Source organism: Ostrea edulis, chromosome 2 (assembly GCF_947568905.1).
Source record: "Ostrea edulis chromosome 2, xbOstEdul1.1, whole genome shotgun sequence".
Lineage (NCBI taxonomy): Eukaryota > Metazoa > Mollusca > Bivalvia > Ostreida > Ostreidae > Ostrea > Ostrea edulis.
In genome coordinates this window covers 18,751,003-18,774,115 of record NC_079165.1, presented here as the reverse complement: position 1 = coordinate 18,774,115, position 23,113 = coordinate 18,751,003, and the positions used below count along the sequence as shown (strand labels likewise).

Genomic DNA, 23,113 nt, shown 5'->3' with positions numbered 1-23,113 from the left:
TCAATGTGGTGGAATAATTGCAGGCAAAATTTAATTTGGAGCTCGATATAAATGATTAATGATCTCTTTCATTGAATTCTTCAAAGATATCTTTAATTATTTACAACACTTATAATTTAGTTAAATTTCATCATAATTTGTAAAACATTGGAAATGTAAATATTTACAAAGTGAATTGCACCTTGAATAACAATCGCAAACCAGAAAAAGTGCTATATGAGAATCGAAAAATAGGCCTCGATAACGAGTGCAGAATATTGCTGGTATTTAATATCGGGATCGGGATTGAAATATTCATTAATCGGACCAATCATTTTCTTTGCGCCTAAATACAAACACAAACACAGACAGTAATAACTGTCAGAAGCCAGCCAGCTAGTGACCCTTGTAATGATTGTTACCATTGTATTTTACAAAACATGGACAAAGAGAATTCTGCAAATGTGAAGAAAGGTATACAGGATGTATCAGTATTCCGAAGTTTACTGCGGTTTTTTAACTCGATATTTATTCATGATTTTGATTGTAAAATTAAGTCTGAAAAAGGAAAGAAAAACAATAGATCACAGGAGTTTGAAATTTTATCAAGAAAGTCAATAAAATTCACATGATTGACCAAGCCATGAGCTATGCGTTAGCATAGCGAATTCGCTATGCTAACGCATAGCTCATGGCTTGGTCAATCATGTGAATTTTATTGACTTTCTTGATAAAATTTCAAACTCCTGTGAGTAGATCTACGTACATGTATATCTTTAGTTAAGATAGACGAATTGTTGTTTCAAACTTAATTCTACAAGGCGGGAAATATCTGATGTTGGTTGTCATATTGGCTATATATCTCTTGACATTCGATGTATTTTTCATAGTTAGGGGATTATGTGGAAAAATCAAGACATTCCCTTTAAAAATTACAGTGTTCTGTACACAAGCCCCTGTGGTTTGTCACCTCCACTCACTGTTCCATGACAAGATGCATTTGCTTACCCCGTTTTTATATTGTGACATGTGCGGGGGAGAGTCAGAGCAGACTCCATATTGAAAAGTGGGAATTCAGTGACACCAGCTGGTGTCGCTGTATACCTATACCTCTTACAACTTTATTTCGCAGATCTATCTTCCAAAACGCGAGGATTCAATTATCAGAAGATTATTCTACGAATAGGTCATGATTAAAACAGCCCTAACACTGACAAATGAAGCATCACTTGAAATAGGTCGCCACCTCGCCATTCGATTTCTTTGCGCTTGACGTCAGCACATAAACACACAATATTCCATTGTTTAAACGGCGATAGCATCGTAATAATCATATCAATATATTTACTTTCACCAATAAACCTTTGCTGTGTTATTTTTTTCATTTATTTATAACATGGGAGTGACTAAAGGAATTTTCTTATGTTCTTCTGATGTTTAATGAAAGATAAATCTACATTCAAAGGAGAAGATACAGATATAATTCATCAGGAGGGGAGGCAAATAAATGAATAAGGGCTGATTTAACAAACTTCATTTTTCCCTATATTGCGATTGAATGGGAATTGTATGCATACAATTTTAAAATGATTTAGATGTGTAATAGTAATCATCCAAGGAATGTGGCCTCCAGATTAAATTCTGTAAACAAAATTTTGTTTAACCAAAGAAGTTGAAATTGATGTACAATTTTTCATATATAATAACATGTGTCATTAAATATTTCATTTATATTTAATAGCAACAGAGTTTCTCGAAAAATGGAAGAAATTCCAAGTAGAGAAAGATCAGAAGAGACAGCCCCTTACAGCCAGATCATCAACACAGGACAGTGATGTGTAAGTTTGTATGTAGGACTCTATTAGATATAAAACAGATCATCAACACAGGAGAGTGATGTGTAAGTTTGTATGTAGGACTCTATTAGATATAAAACAGATCATCAACACAGGACAGTGATGTGTAAGTTTGTATGTAGGACTCTATTAGATATAAAACATACGAATAAGCAGACATATAAGACACAGTTTCAGGGGTCAATGTATTTTAAAACAAACATCACAGATACATTGATTAGTACATTTAGTCAGAACAAACATCACAGAGACATTGATTAGTACATTTAGTTAGAACAAACATCACAGATACATTGATTAGTACATTTAGTCAGAACAAACATCACAGATACATTGATTAGTACATTTAGTCAGAACAGACATCACAGAGACATTGATTAGTACATTTAGTCAGAACAAACATCACAGATACATTGATTAGTACATTTAGTCAGAACAAACATCACAGAGACATTGATTAGTACATTTAGTTAGAACAAACATCACAGATACATTGATTAGTACATTTAGTCAGAACAAACACAGAGACATTGATTAGTACATTTAGTTAGAACAAACATCACAGATACATTGATTAGTACATTTAGTCAGAACAAACATCACAGATACATTGATTAGTACATTTAGTCAGAACAAACATCACAGAGACATTGATTAGTACATTTAGTCAGAACAAACACAGAGACATTGATTAGTACATTTAGTTAGAACAAACATCACAGAGACATTGATTAGTACATTTAGTCAGAACAAACATCACAGAGACATTGATTAGTACATTTAGTCAGAACAAACATCACAGATACATTGATTAGTACATTTAGTCAGAACAAACATCACAGATACATTGATTAGTACATTTAGTCAGAACAAACATCACAGAGACATTGATTAGTACATTTAGTCAGAACAAACATCACAGATACATTGATTAGTACATTTAGTCAGAACAAACATCACAGATACATTGATTAGTACATTTAGTCAGAACAAACACAGATACATTGATTAGTACATTTAGTCAGAACAAACATTTCACAGTTTGTACATGTAAACTACATAAAAAAGTTTGACTGAAGCAGATACACTAGTTGGTACATAAAGATAACTCAAAAAAGAACAAGAAAAACCAAATTACTCACCACAGTGAAACAAAAATATACATCTCTAATCAATTTCAATAAGTAAATTTGATTGAATTGCATCTATTTGATGATCACAAATAATGTGTGAAAATGTTTTTCCACTCCATTTCTGTATATTTCATGTATAATTAAAGATTTTTGAATTCATTTGATTAAAGATTTGTTGTATCCTTTCTGATATGTTCCTGATGTTCATTCCAGAGTGTTGAAGCTTAAAATCTGAAAAATATCCTGCTATATGAGCAATTACAATGTTTAGGAAATCCAAAATATTTGGATATCGAAAAATATATGTAATTTTCTGAAATTCAACAATATCTTAAAAAATCTGACCATGTAGAATTTTAAAAGTTTCTGTGGTTATACTTTGCATATACACAAACTTGGTTAGCAATGCTAGTGGGTTTGGTTTTTTTTAGGTCACCTGAGTGACTCTGGTGACCTTTTGCTATTGGTGTGTGGCATTTGGCATTCGTTGACAATCTCCTTAATCACTACCATTCCAATTTTGTTTCAAATTTTATTTGGGACAAGGGGACATATACTGTAAATTTCAGGAATCCTGGGGCCTTAGGGATGGAGCAAGAACAGGCAAAAATGGACCAATTTTCAAAAATCTTTTTCTCTACAATCACACATGTTTAAGAAAAACTAAATACATAGTCATGCAGTCTTCACGAAAACATTTAAAACTTGCTGACGAGTAGGACTAGTGAATTGCCTGAAGTTATCGGCCCATAGTGAAATTTACTGCCCCCCTCCCAATTTTCATAGTACATGTTTATCACATACATTATGGAATGTATTGTACAATTAATTTACTGAAACTTTTATCAAATATCATATTTGATAAAGTTTCAGTAAATTACTTGCACTTATTCATATCCACCCTATAAAAACATCCTTCCCATCAGTAACAGAAAAACAATACCGTACATGGTCTCTCCACCCGCAGACAAGACTACAAATTCACTTATTTTTCACAAACATGAAAACAGCCTGAGTGTACCTTAGGATGTAGTCTTATCTACCAACATCACAATATCGAATGTAAACGATTCATTGTTACTACCAACTATACAAATTGCATAAAATGAGAGATAACTGCAACTGACGAAATTCATTTTAATTGAACAATACTGGTGTGTGGTGTGATGCAGAATGCGGCCATTTTTTGTTGTTTCAACAAATTGTTTGTTGAATATGAATGTGATTTAAGTACATGTACAAGTTACCTTGTCAAGTACAAGTATAGTTATCATTCTTTACTTTAAAAAATGAACAAACCACAATTTCCAAACAATTTATGTGCTATTTATTGATTTATTTTGATGGTAAATTTATGCTAGTAAGATGATTAGAATATCCAACATTATATTTAATGTAACTTACAAAATGTCTACAAGTCCATTGCACTTCTTGATTTTGATTTTCACTGACCCGACCTTAAAATTCACTTGCCTCGGTCTTCAGACCACTGAGTTTTCATGAAAACTGGTCATGTAGAGCAAGCAGGCCTCTACCGAAATTGTCTATTTCATGATCTCCGGGGTAGACATTCTGAGACCAGGACAGGGCCAAACTTGTTACAGTATATAGATAGTATTTATGTGTAAAACATTTAAATAACATCTTTAATGTTCTTGAAGCTGAATAGATATTTAGAAGAAGCAGTTAGCCCTTTACCAAAGTTGTAAATTTCATAATCACAGGGTAGGGGTTTTGGTTTTTGTGTGAGGCCAAAATTAACATAGTGATTATTATTGTCCTTATCATTTGAAAGACGTCTTGAATTTTGCTGATACTGTATAAAACTTAAGAAAGGTGTGTCTCAAAATTGTGAATTTTGCTATCCCAGGGTTATGAGTCTAGGATGGTCCAAAATAGTCATATAGTATCAATATAACAAATGTAAAGTCTTTCATCATTTGGGAGGCAATTTTAGATATGTAGAACAAGAAAATTATAGATTCTGTATCCTTGTGGTTAGTTATACTTTTAACTAATATCCAGGTGACTGATAGGCCTGTGGACCTCTGTTTCTTTATATAACTGGTAACAATGTTAAAGTGGTACCATTCCCAATGCCAAATACTATCAACTTTCCACAATTTTGAAGCTAAAAATGTCCAGTAACGAACTTCTATAACATTGTAATTTGAGGCTTGTAATTCGCTTTGCTTAAAATGTTGTACGAGTTAACTAATTTCTTCACTTTCTCATAATATATAAGTAGAGGTCAATAAAATGACACTAGTTTGTAAAATTATAAACAATGAATACTTGTTTATCCTTTAAGATATCACTGATACAGTGGTAATTTTAAATTAAATGCCATTTGTTGGTATAATATGAAAGGAAATTCCCGATTTGTTCCATTTTGATGCTATTTTTTCCAATTGAATAAGTATGGGTACCTTACTCATATAGTGGGGGGGGGGGGACCACTGAATGCATAGTAATCTCATAGATAAACTTAGTGTTCATTCTTTAATCTTTTGCATTATCTCAGTATTGCTTTTGCAACAAAAGTGCTAAACCAGAGGACAAAAGTTGAAATCTGAGAGTATAAAAGTATGGAAAACCAAATCTACTGTGGACAGTGTAGAAGAATGACTGTGTTAGTGTTTGTGTCTGGTTAGTATAATGCCTGCTAGTCCTTTCACAGACCAAAAAAGAAAGCGGGAAAGAAGATAGTCACGTCCCGTTACCTGAACCACAAAGCAGAATCCATCATAAAAAAGCAACCAACAGCTCCAGCCAAAGCCTCCAATGCCCAGAAAAGAATCTCAATCTTACCAGAGACTCGGGGTTCGGGAACGCCTATGAGGTATTTCATGAAAAATAGATTTCATGTTTAAGCGAGTACATAAATTTCTTTCGAGTTTTTTTTCCCCACTGTCCGTTCGTGTTTCAGTCCCAGACTATAGGTTTCCACTCTGTCCATTTGTCAGTCAGTCCTGCAAATCAGTTTTCTGCACTTTTTAGCTCACCTGAGCTTTTCTGATCAAAACTTTCCATTGTCTATTGTTGGCTTGGTTCTTGTTGTCGTCGTAAACTTTTCACATTTTAAAAATTTCCTCCAGAACCAGCAGGCCAATTTCAATCAAACTTGGTACAAATCATCCTTGAGTGAAGTGGGTTCGAGTTTGTTGAAATGAAGGGCCATGCTCTCTTCTAAGGAGAGATAATCGCAAAAATAGGGTGTTCATTTAAAAATCTTCTCAGGAACCACCAGGCCAGAAATGTTCAAATTTACATAGCAGCTTTCTGACTTAGTGCAGATTCAATTTTGTTTAAATCATGGCCCCTGGGGTAGGATGGGGCTGCAATAGGGGATCAAAGTTTTACATGCGCATATATAGGGAAAATCTTGAAATATAGGCCAGGGTGACTCAGAGCGATGTGGCCCATGGGCCTCTTATTTTGTCGCGCTTACAGATATTCATTTGATACATTGCTTATCAATCAAGTTTGAAATTTGTTCTGGTTCATTGAGATTTTGCCAAGTTATGGCCCTCAAACTTAGAAAAATTAACTCAAATACTCAGTTTTCTGCACTTTTTTCATCATGTTTGCAGATATTTATTTCATATTTTGGTACGTTGCTTTACTGTGACAAGTTACAGATCAAGTTCAAATTTTGTTCCGGTTCATTGATTTTTTGATGGCCTTTGGACATAGAAAGTATGGAATTTGAATATTGTCATGTATGAGTTTTATTTCATGGGGCCTGGTTATCCTTGTGCATAAACTGATAATGTACGATTTTTTGTGCTGAATATTGCGCAGAAGACTTACAGAATGATAATGTACGATTATTTGTGCTGAATATTACGCAGAAGACTTACAGAATGATAATGTATGATTATTTGTGCTGAATATTACGCAGAAGACTTACAGAATGATAATGTATGATTATTTGTGCTGAATATTACGCAGAAGACTTACAGAATGATAATGTACGATTATTTGTGGTGAATATTACGCAGAAGACTTACAGAATGATATTATTATACCTCAGTATGAGAATTCTATGCAACACGAAATCTGATTGGTCTGGACGGTCACATGCCAGGGATAACAAAACTTCATATCTCCCTCTCAAACATCATATTTCCCTATCATATTTACCGCTTGGGCAGCCTCGTGCATTTTCCATAAATTTAACATCAAAGACGACGAAATGTATTGTGACGTCACAATAAGTCCGAGTCATTCTACTTCCATAGTTCGTAAGGCACAAAATATGCAGGTCTTTGATACAGTTAAATCGCCTGGTTTTGGTTGATACAAAAACAAGCAAGTAAATCAGCATTCAAGGAGAATGGTAAAACAAAAACTGGTTATCATATCACTGTATTTCGCTGTTTGTACCTTCTAATTCGTTGAGGCGCAGTGTTACCGTTAGGGCAATCTCAGCTACATAAATGTACAGTGTATAGATGAGCGGACTCCAATCTCAAATGTAATTTTGTGGTCTTGCTTTGTTTCAGTATAATAAACAATTTATTGCATGAATGTTCGGGAGATATGAAGATTTATTCACCCAAGAAAAATCATATTCCCCGAGGGCACTCACTATCATGCAATAAATGTACAATTATTTGTGCTGAATATTACGCAGAAGACTTACAGAATGATAATGTACGATTATTTGTGCTGAATATTACGCAGAAGACTTACAGAATGATAATGTACGATTATTTGTGCTGAATATTATGCAGAAGACTTACAGAATGATAAAGTACGATTATTTGTGGTGAATATTATGCAGAAGACTTACAGAATGCTTGTTAAAACATGCTTATCTTTGGTATTTGCATGTGTTGTCAGAATAAGGATCTCTGCACTAGTAGGGAAAAGATTTATTGGTATTGATTTAAAATGACATGTGTTTCAGTGTTAGATTAGAACGATGGAGACAACAGAAGGAGATCCAGAGAGAGAATAAGTCATCCACAAGTAGTGGGAGGTACGAGTACAGAACCAGTGTTTGTTTTCTTGACCAATGTAATTTCACCTCATTTTTTTTATGCTGAACTTGTAATGCTGAATGGGAATGAAATGAACTTGTCTTGTGTAAATGTTGTGTGTCTGATATCGTGTACTGTACATTGATGCATTTCAGAGCCACTCATTGATTACATTTTCACTACATGTATATGAAATTCATCTTCCGGGAATTGCTTAAATTGCATGAATGAATGTTTAGCTCAGCTGAGCCTTGGGCATGATAGGCTCAAGTAAGCTGTCTTCTAAATCAAAATTTGTCTGTTATCACCATTGTAAACTTCACAATTCTCAGGAACCACTGGGCTAATTTTAAACAAACATGGCACAGAGGATCCTTGTGTGAAGGGAATTCAAGTTTGTTAAAATAAAGGGTCACCTCCTCCCCCCCACCCCCAAAGGAATTGAATTAGAGAAAATCTTAGTTTTCAAGAGCAGCATGGCCAGGATTAGTCATATCAATATGCAAAGCATCCTCAGGTTCAATGCTCTGAGGAAAGGTTAGGGTCATACTACATATGGAAATGAATAGGAAAAAACTTGAGAATCTTCTAAAATAGGGCCATGATGAATATGCACTCAGATTCATATAGCTTAGTCAACTTAGATTAAAGTTTGTTTGAATCTTTGTCCTTGGCGGTAGGGTGAGCCACAATAGGGAATCATATACAGTATACAGTGGGAGATTATATACAGTGTACAATAGGGGATTATATACAGTGTACAATAGGAGATTATATACAGTGTACAATAGGAGATTATATACAGTGTACAATAGGAGATTATATACAGTGTACAATAGGAGATTATATATAGTGTACAATAGGGGATTATATACAGTGTACAATAGGAGATTATATACAGTGTACAATAGGAGATTATATACAGTGTACAATAGGAGATTATATACAGTGTACAATAGGAGATTATATACAGTGTACAATAGGGGATTATATACAGTGTACAATAGGAGATTATATACAGTGTACAATAGGAGATTATATACAGTGTACAATAGGGGATTATATACAGTGTACAATAGGGATTATATACAGTGTACAATAGGGATTATATACAGTGTACAATAGGGGATTATATACAGTGTACAATAGGGATTATATACAGTGTACAATAGGAGATTATATACAGTGTACAATAGGGGATTATATACAGTGTACAATAGGGGATTATATACAGTGTACAATAGGAGATTATATACAGTGTACAATAGGGGATTATATACAGTGTACAATAGGAGATTATATACAGTGTACAATAGGGGATTATATACAGTGTACAATAGGGGAGTATATACAGTATACAGTCGGAGATTATATACAGTGTATATATTATCTTTAAATCTTTAAAAATCTTCCTCTCAAGAAGAATCATTGGGCATAACATGCAAGAAGTGCAAATTTACATTTGATCAAATAATGACCCCTGGGACTAGTAGTTTTACATGATGATATATCATGTAGGAAACTTCAAAAAATTATTTTCAAGAAATGCAGGGCTGTACACTAAATCAAATTATTAAATATGCAAACAGACTCCCAAGTTTTGTGAATTCCAGTTTTTGTTAGTTTTTTTTGGGGGGGGGGGGGGTGTATCATTATTATTATGGACCATGGGGTTAGAGGGGGCTAAAATCAGGGATTGAATTTTTGCTACATAAAGTATGAATGTAGGGAAACCTATAAAACATCTCTAGAACAGCAAGGCCGTGTTAATAATGTTTTGTGGATTCAAGTACAGTTTAGTCATGACCTTGTTGGGGTCATAATATCAAAATCCTTAATGGGAATAAAGAGGGTAACAAATTTTCTGAAGAACTGCAGGCCCAAGGAGACTCAGTTGAGCACTGTTGCCCTTGGGCCTCTTGTTTAGCACTAGGTGTTTTGTGGTTTAGATAACTTACTATATATATACTCAATCTAAAAAGTGCATGTACTATGTTAATATCCCGTCATAAACTTAGAATATAAACATTCAGAAAAAAGACACAGACCCCATTTAAAGGCAACAAGAAGTATACCAATGTGAAATCAAAGGTGATGACTGCAAGCTGTCGTAAGTCAGAGCCGGGGAATCGTAAGTCAGAGCCAGGGGCAAAACAAAGGTCACAGATAGGAACAACAAAGGAACCCCTGATGTCTACAACGAAACCCGTCACTGCGACGACTAACCCCGCAAACAAAAAACCTGAGACAAAATCCAGTGTGACCAAGAGAAAGTCTTCCCAAATAAGAAAGACTAACTCAGCATCAACAAGTATTGGAGTGAAGAAAACCAGTGCAGCACTATCACCAATGAAGGGCAAAACAAAGCAGTGTCAGTTTAAGTCTGGTGAACACCAAGCAAAACAGTTCAGTAGAAGACATTCGGACATGGAATCACGAAATGCGAAAGTCACCAGGAGCATTCTTAAAAGAAAGTCTTGTTTGCCAAGTCTGTCTGACGAAAGATTGCCAGTGGAGAACGAGGCTCTGAAAACACATGGACATAATGTCAGATTTACTTCTCCTATCGGACAAAAATCTGAAAACCAGGCATTTAGGAAAACACCACTACGGCTTCCACACAGATCCATGAGGTAAACGTTTTACGTGCTAATTACTATTGACAAAATGCCAGTTTATCATACACCTACCAAACAATGAGGTAAACGTTTTACATGCTAATTACTATTGACAAAATGCCAGTTTATCATACACCTACCAAACAAAATTACTATGGACAAATGCCAGTATATCATACACCTACCAAACAAAATTACTATGGACAAATGCCAGTTTATCATACACCTACCAAACAAAATTACTATGGACAAATGCCAGATTATCATACACCTACCAAACAAAATTACTATGGACAAATACCAGTTTATCATACACCTACCAAACAAAATTACTATGGACAAATGCAAGTTTATCATACACCTACCAAACAAAATTACTATGGACAAATGCTAGTATATCATACACCTACCAAACAAAATTGGGAGGTATAGGAATCACCCCTCACCCCCCAAATCCTCTTTTCCAACCAAAATTGAATAATTTACATTGCACAAGTTATTATTTATTGCCATTATAAATACAATAACCATGTTAGTTTGGAAACAAAAAAAATCAATTATTTCTAGTGTTGAACATGTCTCAGTTCACCAAAATGAATTTAACTAAGTAACTTGCAACATCTTTCAGTTACATACTGGTAGCTTTAGTGAAATATAATCACACTATAATGAAATAATTGTTTAGAAAATAGTAAAAGTCTATATCAATATAAAGTATATCTTTACTATGTATACTATACGTTTTGTATTGAAAATTATTTTTAAAAGGGGGGGGGTGTCAAATCCATCTGTCTGTCAGGTTAAGTTTTGAGCTATTGATTTAACTTATAATGGTGAATACATGGGACAAAGATCATCTCTAATGATTTTGGGGTCAAAAGGTTAAAAAATCTAGCTTGAAAAACTGAGAAGTAAGAAATTTCCCATCTCATCTAGAATCACCATTCCTCACTGTGACCTTGGGTCACCATTCCTCACTGTGACCTTGGGTCACTATTCCTTACACAGTGACCTTGAGTCACCATTCCTCACATACTGACCTTGAGTCACCATTTTTCACACACTGACCTTGAGTCTCCATTCCTCACACTGACCTTGAGTCACTATTCCTTACACAGTGACCTTGAGTCGCGATTCTTTACAGTGACCGTGAGTCATCATTCCTCACACTTTGACCTTGAATCACCATTCCTCATACACTGACCTTGAGTCACCATTCCTCACACACTGACCTTGAGTCACCTTCCTCACACACTGACCTTGAGTTACCATTCCTCACACCCTGACCTTGAATCACCATTCTTCACACCCTGACCTTGAGTCACCATTCCTCACACCCTGACTTTGAGTCACCATTCCTCACATTCTGACCTTGAGTCACCATTCCTCACATTCTGACCTTGAGTCATCATTCCTCACATTCTGACCTTGAGTCACTACTCCTCACATTCTGACCTTGAGTCACTACTCCTCACACAGACCTTGAGTCACCATTCTTTACAGTGACCTTGAGTCACCATTCCTCACACACTGACCTTGAGTCACCATTCCTCACACCTTGAGTCGCCATTCCACACAAAGTGACCTTGAGTCACCATTCCTCACAGAGTGACTTGTTGTTGGATGAGGATGATCTCTATCAGTTTTATATGGTTTTTTAAATGTACCAAGTTTTGGTGTGATTTGAGATGGGCATTACGACAGCCACAATTTTTTAAAACTCCTTTTCTAATTGATAAGTGGTATGATTAGGAAATTCAATCTAGCTCAAATTTCAGTATGATGAGAAAACAAACCATGATACCAAGTTAAAAAGTTCATGAATTTTACTTAAATGTTAGCACACTGTTTACTGTTTTTACAACGATATTCATTCCTTCAAAGAAACTGCAACTTTTACTGTTACAGGGCTGATCTAGAAGAATGGCTGAAGAAGCGAGGAAAGACCCCAAGTGGGTTCCGACACCTGCGGTGCTTTGATGCCACATTATCAGCAAAGAAAAGGGTCCGTGAATCTTGCTATAATCAGGACAATGGAAATGAGGTTGTATTTCAAATTAGAATTTCAAAAGATTTTACAAGGATACATTTTAATGTGTTATAAGGAGTTTCTTGTTTTACTTAAATCTAATGAAATTTTTTTTGGAGGGGGGGGGGGTTCATAGTAGTCATAACCCTGCAAGCAAGGTGGTGGGGGGGGGTCTATATAAAGGACTTGTCATGTCCATCTATTTATCCCCCCCCCCCCCCCCCCCCAGTTTTTGTCTATATCCAGGCTTAAGTTTAAGTTTTCTTCTATTTTAGCAGTCAAACTTTGAGTAAAATTTCAGACTTGAGTATAAGTTTCGACTTAAAGGGGCATAGACACGATTTGAGCTGAAAAGTTTCATATTCTATTTTTCTATTTCTATTGTTTACTACGCTTAACTAAAGTATTTTCTAATGGTCAACCAAAATTTGAATATCAGTTCTTGAGTTACAAGTGAGATACAGCACTCGCAATTCTTTGTTATGTAAACAAGGCCCGTGCCTTGGTTTTTGTGTACATATAGATTGCTTAATAGAAAATAGCATGTTTAAAACAAAATGAGATGTGCCAAACACTAGAAACTATTTAATTGTGTTCTTAATTAATTTGTAAATTGAAAAAATCTACTTTAATTGAATCATTTACTAGTATATCTAACCTATGTAAACAAAAACATGGCATGAGCCTAATTCCTTACATAACAAAAAATTGTGAGCTCTGTATCTCTATTTTAACTCAACAACTGACATTCAAATTTTTAAAGTTCTTTTCAAGAAATCCAGGCCATGCCATAACGAGGGACATTAAAAACTCATATTTGATACAAAAGTTGCCTATGATCAGACTGGTTTTTTTTACCCAGATGAGAATCAAGGTCGTTTTGCCAGAATCAAGGTCACACTGAAGAACCAGTTTGAATGCCCCATGAGAGTGCTATTCCCATTATGACTCCTATTTACACCTCTATTTACATGTTCATCTTTCAGGAATTTACTAAACAACCCAAATCATCTGTGGTGTTGAAGCTTGAAGAGCAGTTTACTTTGGATGAGTCCATGAGCAGGGGGGATCCTATAGGAGAGGATCTAGAGTCTATGCTGGAGGAGTGCACCACTTTGTATGAGGCTGTAAGTAGCAGGAATAGAATAAATGTCTGCTATTTCAGGACGTGTTTTGTTTCAACATGATCTCTATATGAAAGTGTTTGTGTTTTACATTTGGCTTGTAGCAGATAGATATTTAGCTGAATCGGTATTGGTTGATGATAATTATCCCATCGCAACAAAGTTGAAAGAAATATATAGTTAATTATTTGTGTGCATGCAGCATGCATTCACAGGATTGTGTAGACACGGACATTTGAGATGCTGATCTCTTACTAAGTACAGCGATGTCAGACACACAGAGAAGGGAAGACTTATTCTCGCTAGCTGCAGAACTATAGATCTCTGGAAGGGGAGGGGGGGGGTTGGGATATTCTCGTATGTCGAACATTTTAAAAGTTATACCACTTGCATGCTAGACATTTTGAATATTTCAGTTTGAACTATTAATGTACTGTCACTTTTTGTTGGTCCAGTTGACAAAACGTTTAGGCCAGTAGTTTTTTAAAAACTCTACAATTGATATCTGGGTTAAAGGGTCGTGAATCAAGGACATAGTTGTAAAATTTTAAAAGATTAAGTGTACCATGCAGATTATAGTTATAACAGAGATGGCGGGTAAAACACTGTCTATTGTTTTTTTGAGTTTCAGTCAGTAATATATTGCAATGACCTTGTTATGTCTCCCCACTTTCAAGGGGAGACATTGTTTTCATACTGTCCGTCCATCTGTCTTTCACAAAATTTTGTGAATGCTAAGCGGGGATTGTAACAGACTTGCATGTTAACAATAATGATTAAAGCCTGTACAAACTATTTCCGAATTTCTATAATATTTATTATATCCACTGTTCTTAAACAGGTATATTAACACCCATTTGTTGGCAGTAGAGAACAGTCAGTTCACAATACTTGATGAACAATATTTTTCAGGGTTGCCCCCTTGAGGACACGATGAAATGGTTGAATTCTATTGAGGATCACATCACCTTAGCCAGATCATCTGCCAGGTTTTACATATGTAAGGCAAAGATCCTCAAATCCACAAACAATCTGGAGGAGGTCCTTAAAGTATTTGAGAAGGCAGTACAGAACTGTGCACAGGTTTGGGAATCTTTTGAATAACCACAACATTATATTTATAGAATAATTGTAATCTTATGCATCACATACTCACCAATACCAGATTAGATTCCTATACAGTTCCAGATAAGGTACTTGTTTAATTCCAGATAAAGTTCCCATACCATTTCAGATAACTTACTCGTACAATACTAAATAAAGTACCTGTACAGTTCTAAATAAAGTACCTGTGCAATTCTAAATAAAGTACCTGTACAGTTCTAAATAAAGTACCTGTATAGTTCTAAATAAAGTACCTGTACAATTCTAAATAAAGTACCTGTACAGTTCTAAATAAAGTACTTGTATAGTTCTAAATAAAGTACCTGTACAGTTCTAAATAAAGTACCTGTACAGTTCTAAATAAAGTACCTGTACAGTTCTAAATAAAGTACCTGTACAATTCTAAATAAAGTACCTGTACAATTCTAAATAAAGTACCTGTACAATTTTAAGTAAAGTACCTGTACAGTTCTAAATAAAGTACCTGTACAGTTCTAAATAAAGTACCTGTACAATTCTAAATAAAGTACCTGTACAGTTCTAAATAAAGTACCTGTACAATTCTAAATAAAGTACCTGTATAATTCTAAATAAAGTACCTGTACAATTTTAAGTAAAGTACCTGTACAGTTCTAAATAAAGTACCTGTATAGTTCTAAATAAAGTATCTGTGCTTTTCTAAATAAAGTACCTGTACTATTCTAAATAAGGTTTCCATACAATTCCAGACACAGGCTCTCGACGTTTTAAATATATATAATAAAAAATTGTCTGCCTGTAAACAAACTATTCACAAGGTATATCATGCCACCATCTTGGTTTTCTTTTTTACCAGCTGCATCGCTAACAATTTTTGACGAAAAGTTCAATTTAATAAGATAATTAGTCCCCTACCATTTAGAGGTCACTGCCAAGGTCTTACCTCTCACATCGTCATGGTGAATAGGAGATAAAGTCCATTTATCGGCTATAATCAACCGTCAAATATCATCTCCTGCTTCTCAAATGTGAGAAAAATTGTTAAAGGGAGGACGGAAGTTGACATTATTTCAGGATAGCCCTTTTTTCATTGGTCGATAAGATAGTAAATATTATAATATAGCAGTAAATTTGAATGGGAAAATGTTTTAGCGAGGAAATGAATCTTGAGGAATTCTGTTTATATATACTTTCTTTTTTTTTTCTTTTTTTACGTTATACATGATATTTTCACTTGTTCATGCATTCATTGTTAGTAGTTGAAATTCATAAATGTCATACGTTATAAGAAAGGTTAAATTGACACACTAACACGTGGCATACTCTCAAACATTCACAGTGACATTTATACATCTACATCCAAATGTCTTGTCCTGCTTATCTGTAAATTTTCAGTGTTGTCAAAATAGGTGTCAGACAAAACTTAGTGTTTGGAGTCAAAATAAAACAACATTTCCAATGTTGTTTTGCGATAGATTTAATAAACTTCCCCGTGCCAGCCTATTCCAAAACTACACAACTGTGTCCGACTTTTATTGTTTGCAGAGGGTACATCAGCAAGGGAATTCTCATTTGCATAATGATGTCAACTTCCTTCCTCCCCTTAACGATTTTTATACCCCCTGAACGAAGTTCTGGGGGGTAAATAGGAATCTGTCTGTTGGTCCGTCCGTCTGTCTGTCTGTGCAGATTCGTGTCCGGGCCAAAACTTCTTTGTTCTTTGACTTAAGCATAACATATTTGGCACACAGGAAGATCACCATGAGACAATGTGTCGAGTACCTTCATGACCTCTATATGACCTTGACCTCAAGGTCAAAATTAAATGTTTTTATACGCCTGTCTTAAGACGGGACGTATTATGGTATGGCGTTCATGTCTGTCCGTCTGTTAGCTTTTTCGTGTCCGACCCGTAACTTAAAAATACTACAAGGCCTAGAATCATCAAACTTTGTCTGTAGATACATCTTGGGTAGAAGGTGTGTCGCACATTAAAACCAGGTCACTGTGACTTTTCATTAAGAAGATATCCGTCTGTCCGTCCGTCCGTTAGCTTTTTCGTGTCCGACCCGTAACTTAAATACTACAAGGCCTAGAATCATCAAACTTTGTCTGTAGATACATCTTGGGTAGAAGGTGTGTCGCACATTAAAACCAGGTCACTGTGACTTTTCATTAAGAAGATATGGCCATATATGGCAAAAACTTGTCCGGCTCATAACTTGAAAACTATTAGACCTAGAATCACCAAAATTGGTCAACTAATGCATCTTAGGTAGAAGGTGTGTCGCATCCTACTTTAAGGTCACTGTGACATTTAATTAAGTTGATATAAAAAAAAATGTTTTAATGGGCACAATCTATACTGTTAACAATATGTGACGGGCGTATCATGTGCTGTGGTGGTGCACTTTATTTACAATGGATTCGTGTCCAGGCCATAACTTCTTTGTTCTTTGACATAGGCATACCATATTTGACACATGAGTGTATCACCATGAGATGATGTGTCATGTACCTTCATGACCTCCATATGACCTTGACCTCAAGGTCAAAATTAAAAGTTTTTACAATGGATTCGTGTCAGGGCCATGACTTTTTTGTTCTTGGACATAGGCATATCATATTTGACACATGAGTGTATCACCATGAGACGATGTGTTGAGTACCTTCATGACCTCTATATGACCTTGAACTTTGACCTCAAGGTCAAAATTGAATATAGGGTTTTGACATAGTCATACCATAAGACATGGGTGTATCACCATGAGACTATGTGTCATGTACATTCATGACCTCTTTATGACCTTTGATCTCAAAGTCAAAATTATAGGTTTATGCCATGGATTTGTGTTCGGACTATATCTTCCATTTTCTTCTACAAAGGCATACCATATTTTTACACTCAGGAAAGAGGTAATTTATACCTATGAACATCACCCTTTGGGAGATTGGGGTAAGCGAGGGGTATTCTTAGTGAGCATTGCTCACAGTACATCTTGTTCACATTTGAGAAACAGTAGACAATATTTGACGTTTGATTATTTCCAGTTCACTATTACGATGCAATAGATAAGTCCTTGACAAGGTTGCTTCTAAACGGTAGGGGTCTAATTATCATATAATATCGAAATTTTCGCCGAAATTGTAAGCGATGCAGCTGGTAAAGAAAAAACCAAGATGACAGGGTGATACACTTTGTGATACAGGAAGACAATTTTTTTTATTATATTTAAAACATCGAGTGCCTGTGATTCTGAGATTTGATCCCCATACAGTTCCAGACAAGGTACTAATACAATTCAAGAAAAGGTACCCATACAATTCCAGATAGGTTCCCACATAATTCCAAATAAAAAGGGGATTAGGTTTAACAAACTGTAGCTCAATAACAAGCACTATGACCCCAGTTTTTCTTTTTTATTTCAGAATTCTCATACAATGTAAAAATCAATAATATACCTCCCCAAAAAATTGACAAAACTCAGGAATGAACCTGTTTAATTATGTTACAATCTTTTGGCAATGATATGAAAATACAGAGAAATAAAATCTGAATTATGTGCCAAAAATGTTGTGCCATAAATTGAAAGCTTTTGTAACAAGTGGATGTGTAAGTGATCTTCCCATTTTTATACCCCCCCCCCCCCCCCCCCCCATTAACAAAGTTTTTGGGGTTGGGTTATACAGGAATCTGGTTGTCCGTCCGTCTGTAGATGCAATGGTTTCCGGTCTCTGAAGTGCACTGGACATCGAAGTAGCAATATGGTTTCTGGGCTCTAAGGAGTTATTCTTTCCACCTACAGCCACCATATCATACATATGGACTACCCATGGGACGAAGATGTTCCCTATCAAATTTAAGGTCAAAAGGTCAGGTGCACTGGACATCAAAGTAGTAATATGATTTTCAGGACTACCCATGGGACAAAGATGCTCCCTATCGATTTTGGGGTCAAAAGGTCAAATGCACTCCTAGAGAAGAGACTACACTGGGTTTTGTCATGCCCTTTCTTTTTTACCCTCAGGAAAGAGGTAATTTATACCTATTAACAACGCCCTTTGGGAGATTAGGGTAAGCGGGGGGTTTTCTCAGTGAGCATTGCTCACAGTACCTCTTGGTTTTTTTTTTCCTAAAGAGCTGCAGTTCTTCAGTGTATTGTTACAAATTGTCTGTGAGCTTTCTTCACAAGCTCTGTATAATTTCCATATTAAACATACAATATCCCAAATTGTCTGTGAGCTTCCTTCACAAGCTCTGTATAATGGAGGGAGAGGGGAAGTTTATCAACAGACACTGGCACAATGTCCTTTATGGACTACATATTTTTAGGCTACATGATATTTTATTTCATGCAATCATCATGGTGGTCACATGATGTTGTGTGACATCAGAAGCTCTATCCTGTGGTGCCCCTGCAGTCTAGACATGAGCACTTCACATCGAGAGTCCCGAAAACTTCTAAGGAACCTAACCTTCACCATGCATGTGATGCTGAATCCCTGCATTATCCTTAATATCTGCTGATAATAGAAATCCTAGACAAATTGAAATTTTTATGTTTTCTTCTTTTATATTTAGCCAGCAGAAGAGTTGGCGAAGTCCTTGACCCAAATTATCACAGAAATCAGCTCGGAACGGGAAAGAAAGGCTCGGTTAAAGAGCGCACTAGTTAAAGAAGTTGAAGGTGGAAATGTGTTTAACTCAAGTGCAGTTAAATATTGTGTCCGACAACTTACTCCATACAAACACAGGTAAAATACAAACACAGGTAAAATACAAACACAGGTAACATACAGACACAGGTAACATACAAACACAGGTAAAATACAAACACAGGTAAAATACAGACACAGGTAAAATACAAACACAGGTAAAATACAGAGCTGCCAACCCTCACGATTTTGGCGTAAGGCTTACGATTTTAGGGCCGAAAATACGCCTTACGATTTCACTATATATCTTCCGATTTTCGCTTAGTTGACATTTCAAAAGTTTTAGAGCTGTCCGTCATTGGTTTTTACTTTTATAATAAACAAGCCATAGTCGTTACTACATTTGTTTGCATAGTCTATATATATATACAAAACCTTGATCATTTTAATGCTTTGAAATAAACAATATGGCAGCTGCTACTAAACGTAAGGCATGCATTAATGGAAATAACAACAATAATCCCCCAAAGAAGAAAACCGAATGAAGCCAGAAATTCAAAGAACAATATGCAAGTAAACATCTATTCGTTTCAAAGTCAGAAAGTGGGAGTTTGTATGCTAAGTGTATAATCTGTTTGACAAACTTTAACATTTTTCACGGCGGGGAAAATAACATAAAATAATTTGCCAGAATAACTGACACAGTAACTGTAAAACTATGATTTGTACTAATGTAGCAAGATTTTGTACACAAGTTTTAGAAGGTAAAATTAATAAAAGATGTATAAAATTTGACTTTCTGCAGTTGTAAAATCATTTAATGCTTGACAATTAGTGTGTCTAAATTCATTAAATTTGGATTTGAAATATGCCTAAAATTGCTCAGGTTACATATTTATTCATAAAAGTTCTCCCGCCTTACTATTTTCCATTTCATAATGTTGGCAGCTCTGAAAATACAAACACAGGTAAAATACAGACACAGGTAAAATACATACAAACACAGGTAAAATACAGACACAGGTAAAATACAGACACAGGTAAAATACAGACACAGGTAAAATACAAACACAAGTAAAATACAGACACAGGTAAAATACAGACACAGGTAAAATACAGACACAAGTAAAATACAGACACAGGTCAAATACAGACACAGGTCAAATATCAACACAGGTCAAATACAGACACAGGTCAAATACAAACACAGGTAAAATATCAACACAGGTAAAATACAGACACAGGTAAATTACCAATACAGGTAAAATACAGACACAGGTAAATTACCAATACAGGTAAAATACCAACACAGGTAACATACAAACACAGGTGACATACAAACACAGGTAACATACCAACACAGGTGACATACAGACACAGGTAAAATACAGAAACAGGTAAAATACAGACATAGGTAACATACAAACAGAGGTAAATTACCAATACAGGTAAAATACAAACACAGGTAAAATACAGGCACAGGTAACATGCAAACACAGGTCAAATACAGAAACAGGTAAAATACCTATACAGGTAAAATACCAACACAGGTAACATACCAACACAGGTAAAATACAGAAACAGATAAAATACAGAAACAGGTAAAATACAGAAACAGGTAAATTACCAATACATGTAAAATACAAACACAGGTAAAATACAGGCACAGGTAACATACAAACACAGGTCAAATACAGACACTGGTAAAATACCTATACAGGTCAAATACAGACACAGGTAACATACCAACACAGGTAACATACCAACACAGGTAACACACAAACACAGGTAAAATACCAACACAGGTGAAATACAAACACAGGTAAAATATGAACAGGGTAAAATACCAGAATATTCATGGTATTATGTTAAACAGGTAAAATACCAGAATATTCATGATATTAAGTTAAACTGATAAAATACCAAAATATTCATGATATTATGTTAAACTGATAAAATACCAGAATATTCATGATATTAAGTTAAACTGATAAAATACCAGAATATTCATAATATTATGTTTAACAGGTAAAATACCAGAATAATCATGGTATTAAGTGATAAAATTCTAGGATAATCTAAGTATTGTACATACCAAACATGGAAAATACCAGGATGATAATAGCATTACATGTTTTATAAGTAAAATACCATATAATAAAAAGATTACATGTATATATTGTACATATTAGGTAATATATAAAGATAATCACAGTATGAAATAAAGTAAAATACCAAGATAATCGTAGTTTACAATCATGTGAAATACTGGGATAATCATACATGTGAAATACGGTTGTCTGGGCCCAGCCACATGGCGGGTGCCCTATAGTAATCACTGTCCGTCCGTCTCTCCATCTGTCGGCATTTTCTATGACACGCAATAACTTAAGTTTCCTTGGGAACATTTTCATTTATTTACATAATACAAGACTCTTCAATTTTCACATTTAATGGCTTTGTCGTTCCGCATATATAGGACTTCTAGTTTTTTTATATTGATAAGCTATATCACTTTCTATGGTGCATAGAAGCAATAAAAAAAATTCAGATTGGATGAAGTATTGTATAAGACTTGTGTTGATAATGGTGAACATGAAATAAAATTTCAGACAGAGGCAGTCCAATGTTTCCAGTGACCTTTTACCTTCACCCTGTAAAGTAGTGACCCCAGTTCGGAGATCAACTCGTCGCAGCCTCAGTGGTTTACCAGATCAACTTCATGACAAAGTTCCAGTTTACACTGCCCTAGAGGACATACCGTCACCGGAGAGAAAGAGAACCCTGTTCCAGTCAAACCCCACCCTTAGTTGGAATCTGGAGGATGAACTGTAAATTGCCATTTTATTCCTGCTGGGATGTTCTGTAGGAAAATGTCTTATACTATAGGGAGACTGGTGATAGAATTTGAAATAGAAGCAATCTATGAACACTGCAATTATCAGACAGACATGTATATTATCAAAATCCCAATATTTTTTATTAATACCTGTAGAAATATGTAGATTTGTGGGTTTTTAATCAATATTACACCTGTAAAAATATGTAAATTTATGGGTTTTTAATAAAAAAAAAAATTCACTTCTAAAGCTTTTTTCAAAGATGAGGATCCCATTCAGTGCCTTTATTGCGCTGTGAGTTTTATAAAGGATTCTAGTGTTGTGTTTTTGGTTTCACCTCTTTCTTTATATGTTATTGTTAAATTTTACTAATAAAAATTTGCTTGATAGCCTAAATAAAATGTATTTTTAATAATTTATCCTGTTTTAGCTGTTGGACAAGATGTGAAAAATGCATTTCTCTGAATTATGTGCAATATGAACATGTGAAATATCATATAAGATTTTTTTTCTCATTGTACAATAACAAAGATGCCAACTATTGGATAGAAGTTTTATGCTTAGTTTACAAGAAGGCGGTGTGGGAACAAAATCACAAATGACCTATAAACTACTCTGGTAAACATCAGCAAATGCATGGTGGCAAATCACGTGACTTTGACATGATCAATTATACGGGAAAATGGCCACAAAAGTCAACACAAGGGAAAATTCAAACGAGTAAGTAACACTTTTATCAATAACGAATTGTCACATAACTTGTATCAACATTGGAAGAATTTTTTGAGGAATAAATCTATTCTAAAA

At 35.0% G+C, this 23,113-nt stretch overlaps 1 protein-coding gene across 2 annotated transcripts; it reads left to right on the top strand.

The window, feature by feature from the left end:
* Positions 1 to 281: 281 nt before the first annotated feature.
* LOC125680268 (cytoskeleton-associated protein 2-like) lies at positions 282 to 22,723 on the top strand. Of its 2 annotated transcripts, XM_056156276.1 has the most exons (10): positions 282 to 453; positions 1,721 to 1,817; positions 5,649 to 5,810; positions 7,884 to 7,955; positions 9,990 to 10,589; positions 12,483 to 12,618; positions 13,590 to 13,730; positions 14,640 to 14,810; positions 19,393 to 19,565; positions 22,079 to 22,723. In XM_056156276.1, exons 1-10 carry the CDS (start codon positions 420 to 422, stop codon positions 22,299 to 22,301), a joined length of 1,809 nt encoding a protein of 602 aa, XP_056012251.1. In that variant the 5' UTR covers positions 282 to 419; the 3' UTR covers positions 22,302 to 22,723. The 2 variants fall into 2 exon arrangements, with proteins under 2 accessions (XP_056012251.1, XP_056012252.1); XM_056156277.1 differs by lacking the exon at positions 7,884 to 7,955.
* The last annotated feature ends 390 nt before the right edge of the window (positions 22,724 to 23,113 follow it).

Coding starts and splice junctions, on each gene's coding strand:
- LOC125680268 (XM_056156276.1), top strand. CDS start 420: ATGGACAAAGAGAATTCTGCAAATGTGAAGAAAG. Junction 5,811..7,883: donor GGTTCGGGAACGCCTATGAG/GTATTTCATGAA, acceptor CATGTGTTTCAG/TGTTAGATTAGAACGATGGA. Junction 7,956..9,989: donor TCATCCACAAGTAGTGGGAG/GTACGAGTACAG, acceptor ATAAACATTCAG/AAAAAAGACACAGACCCCAT.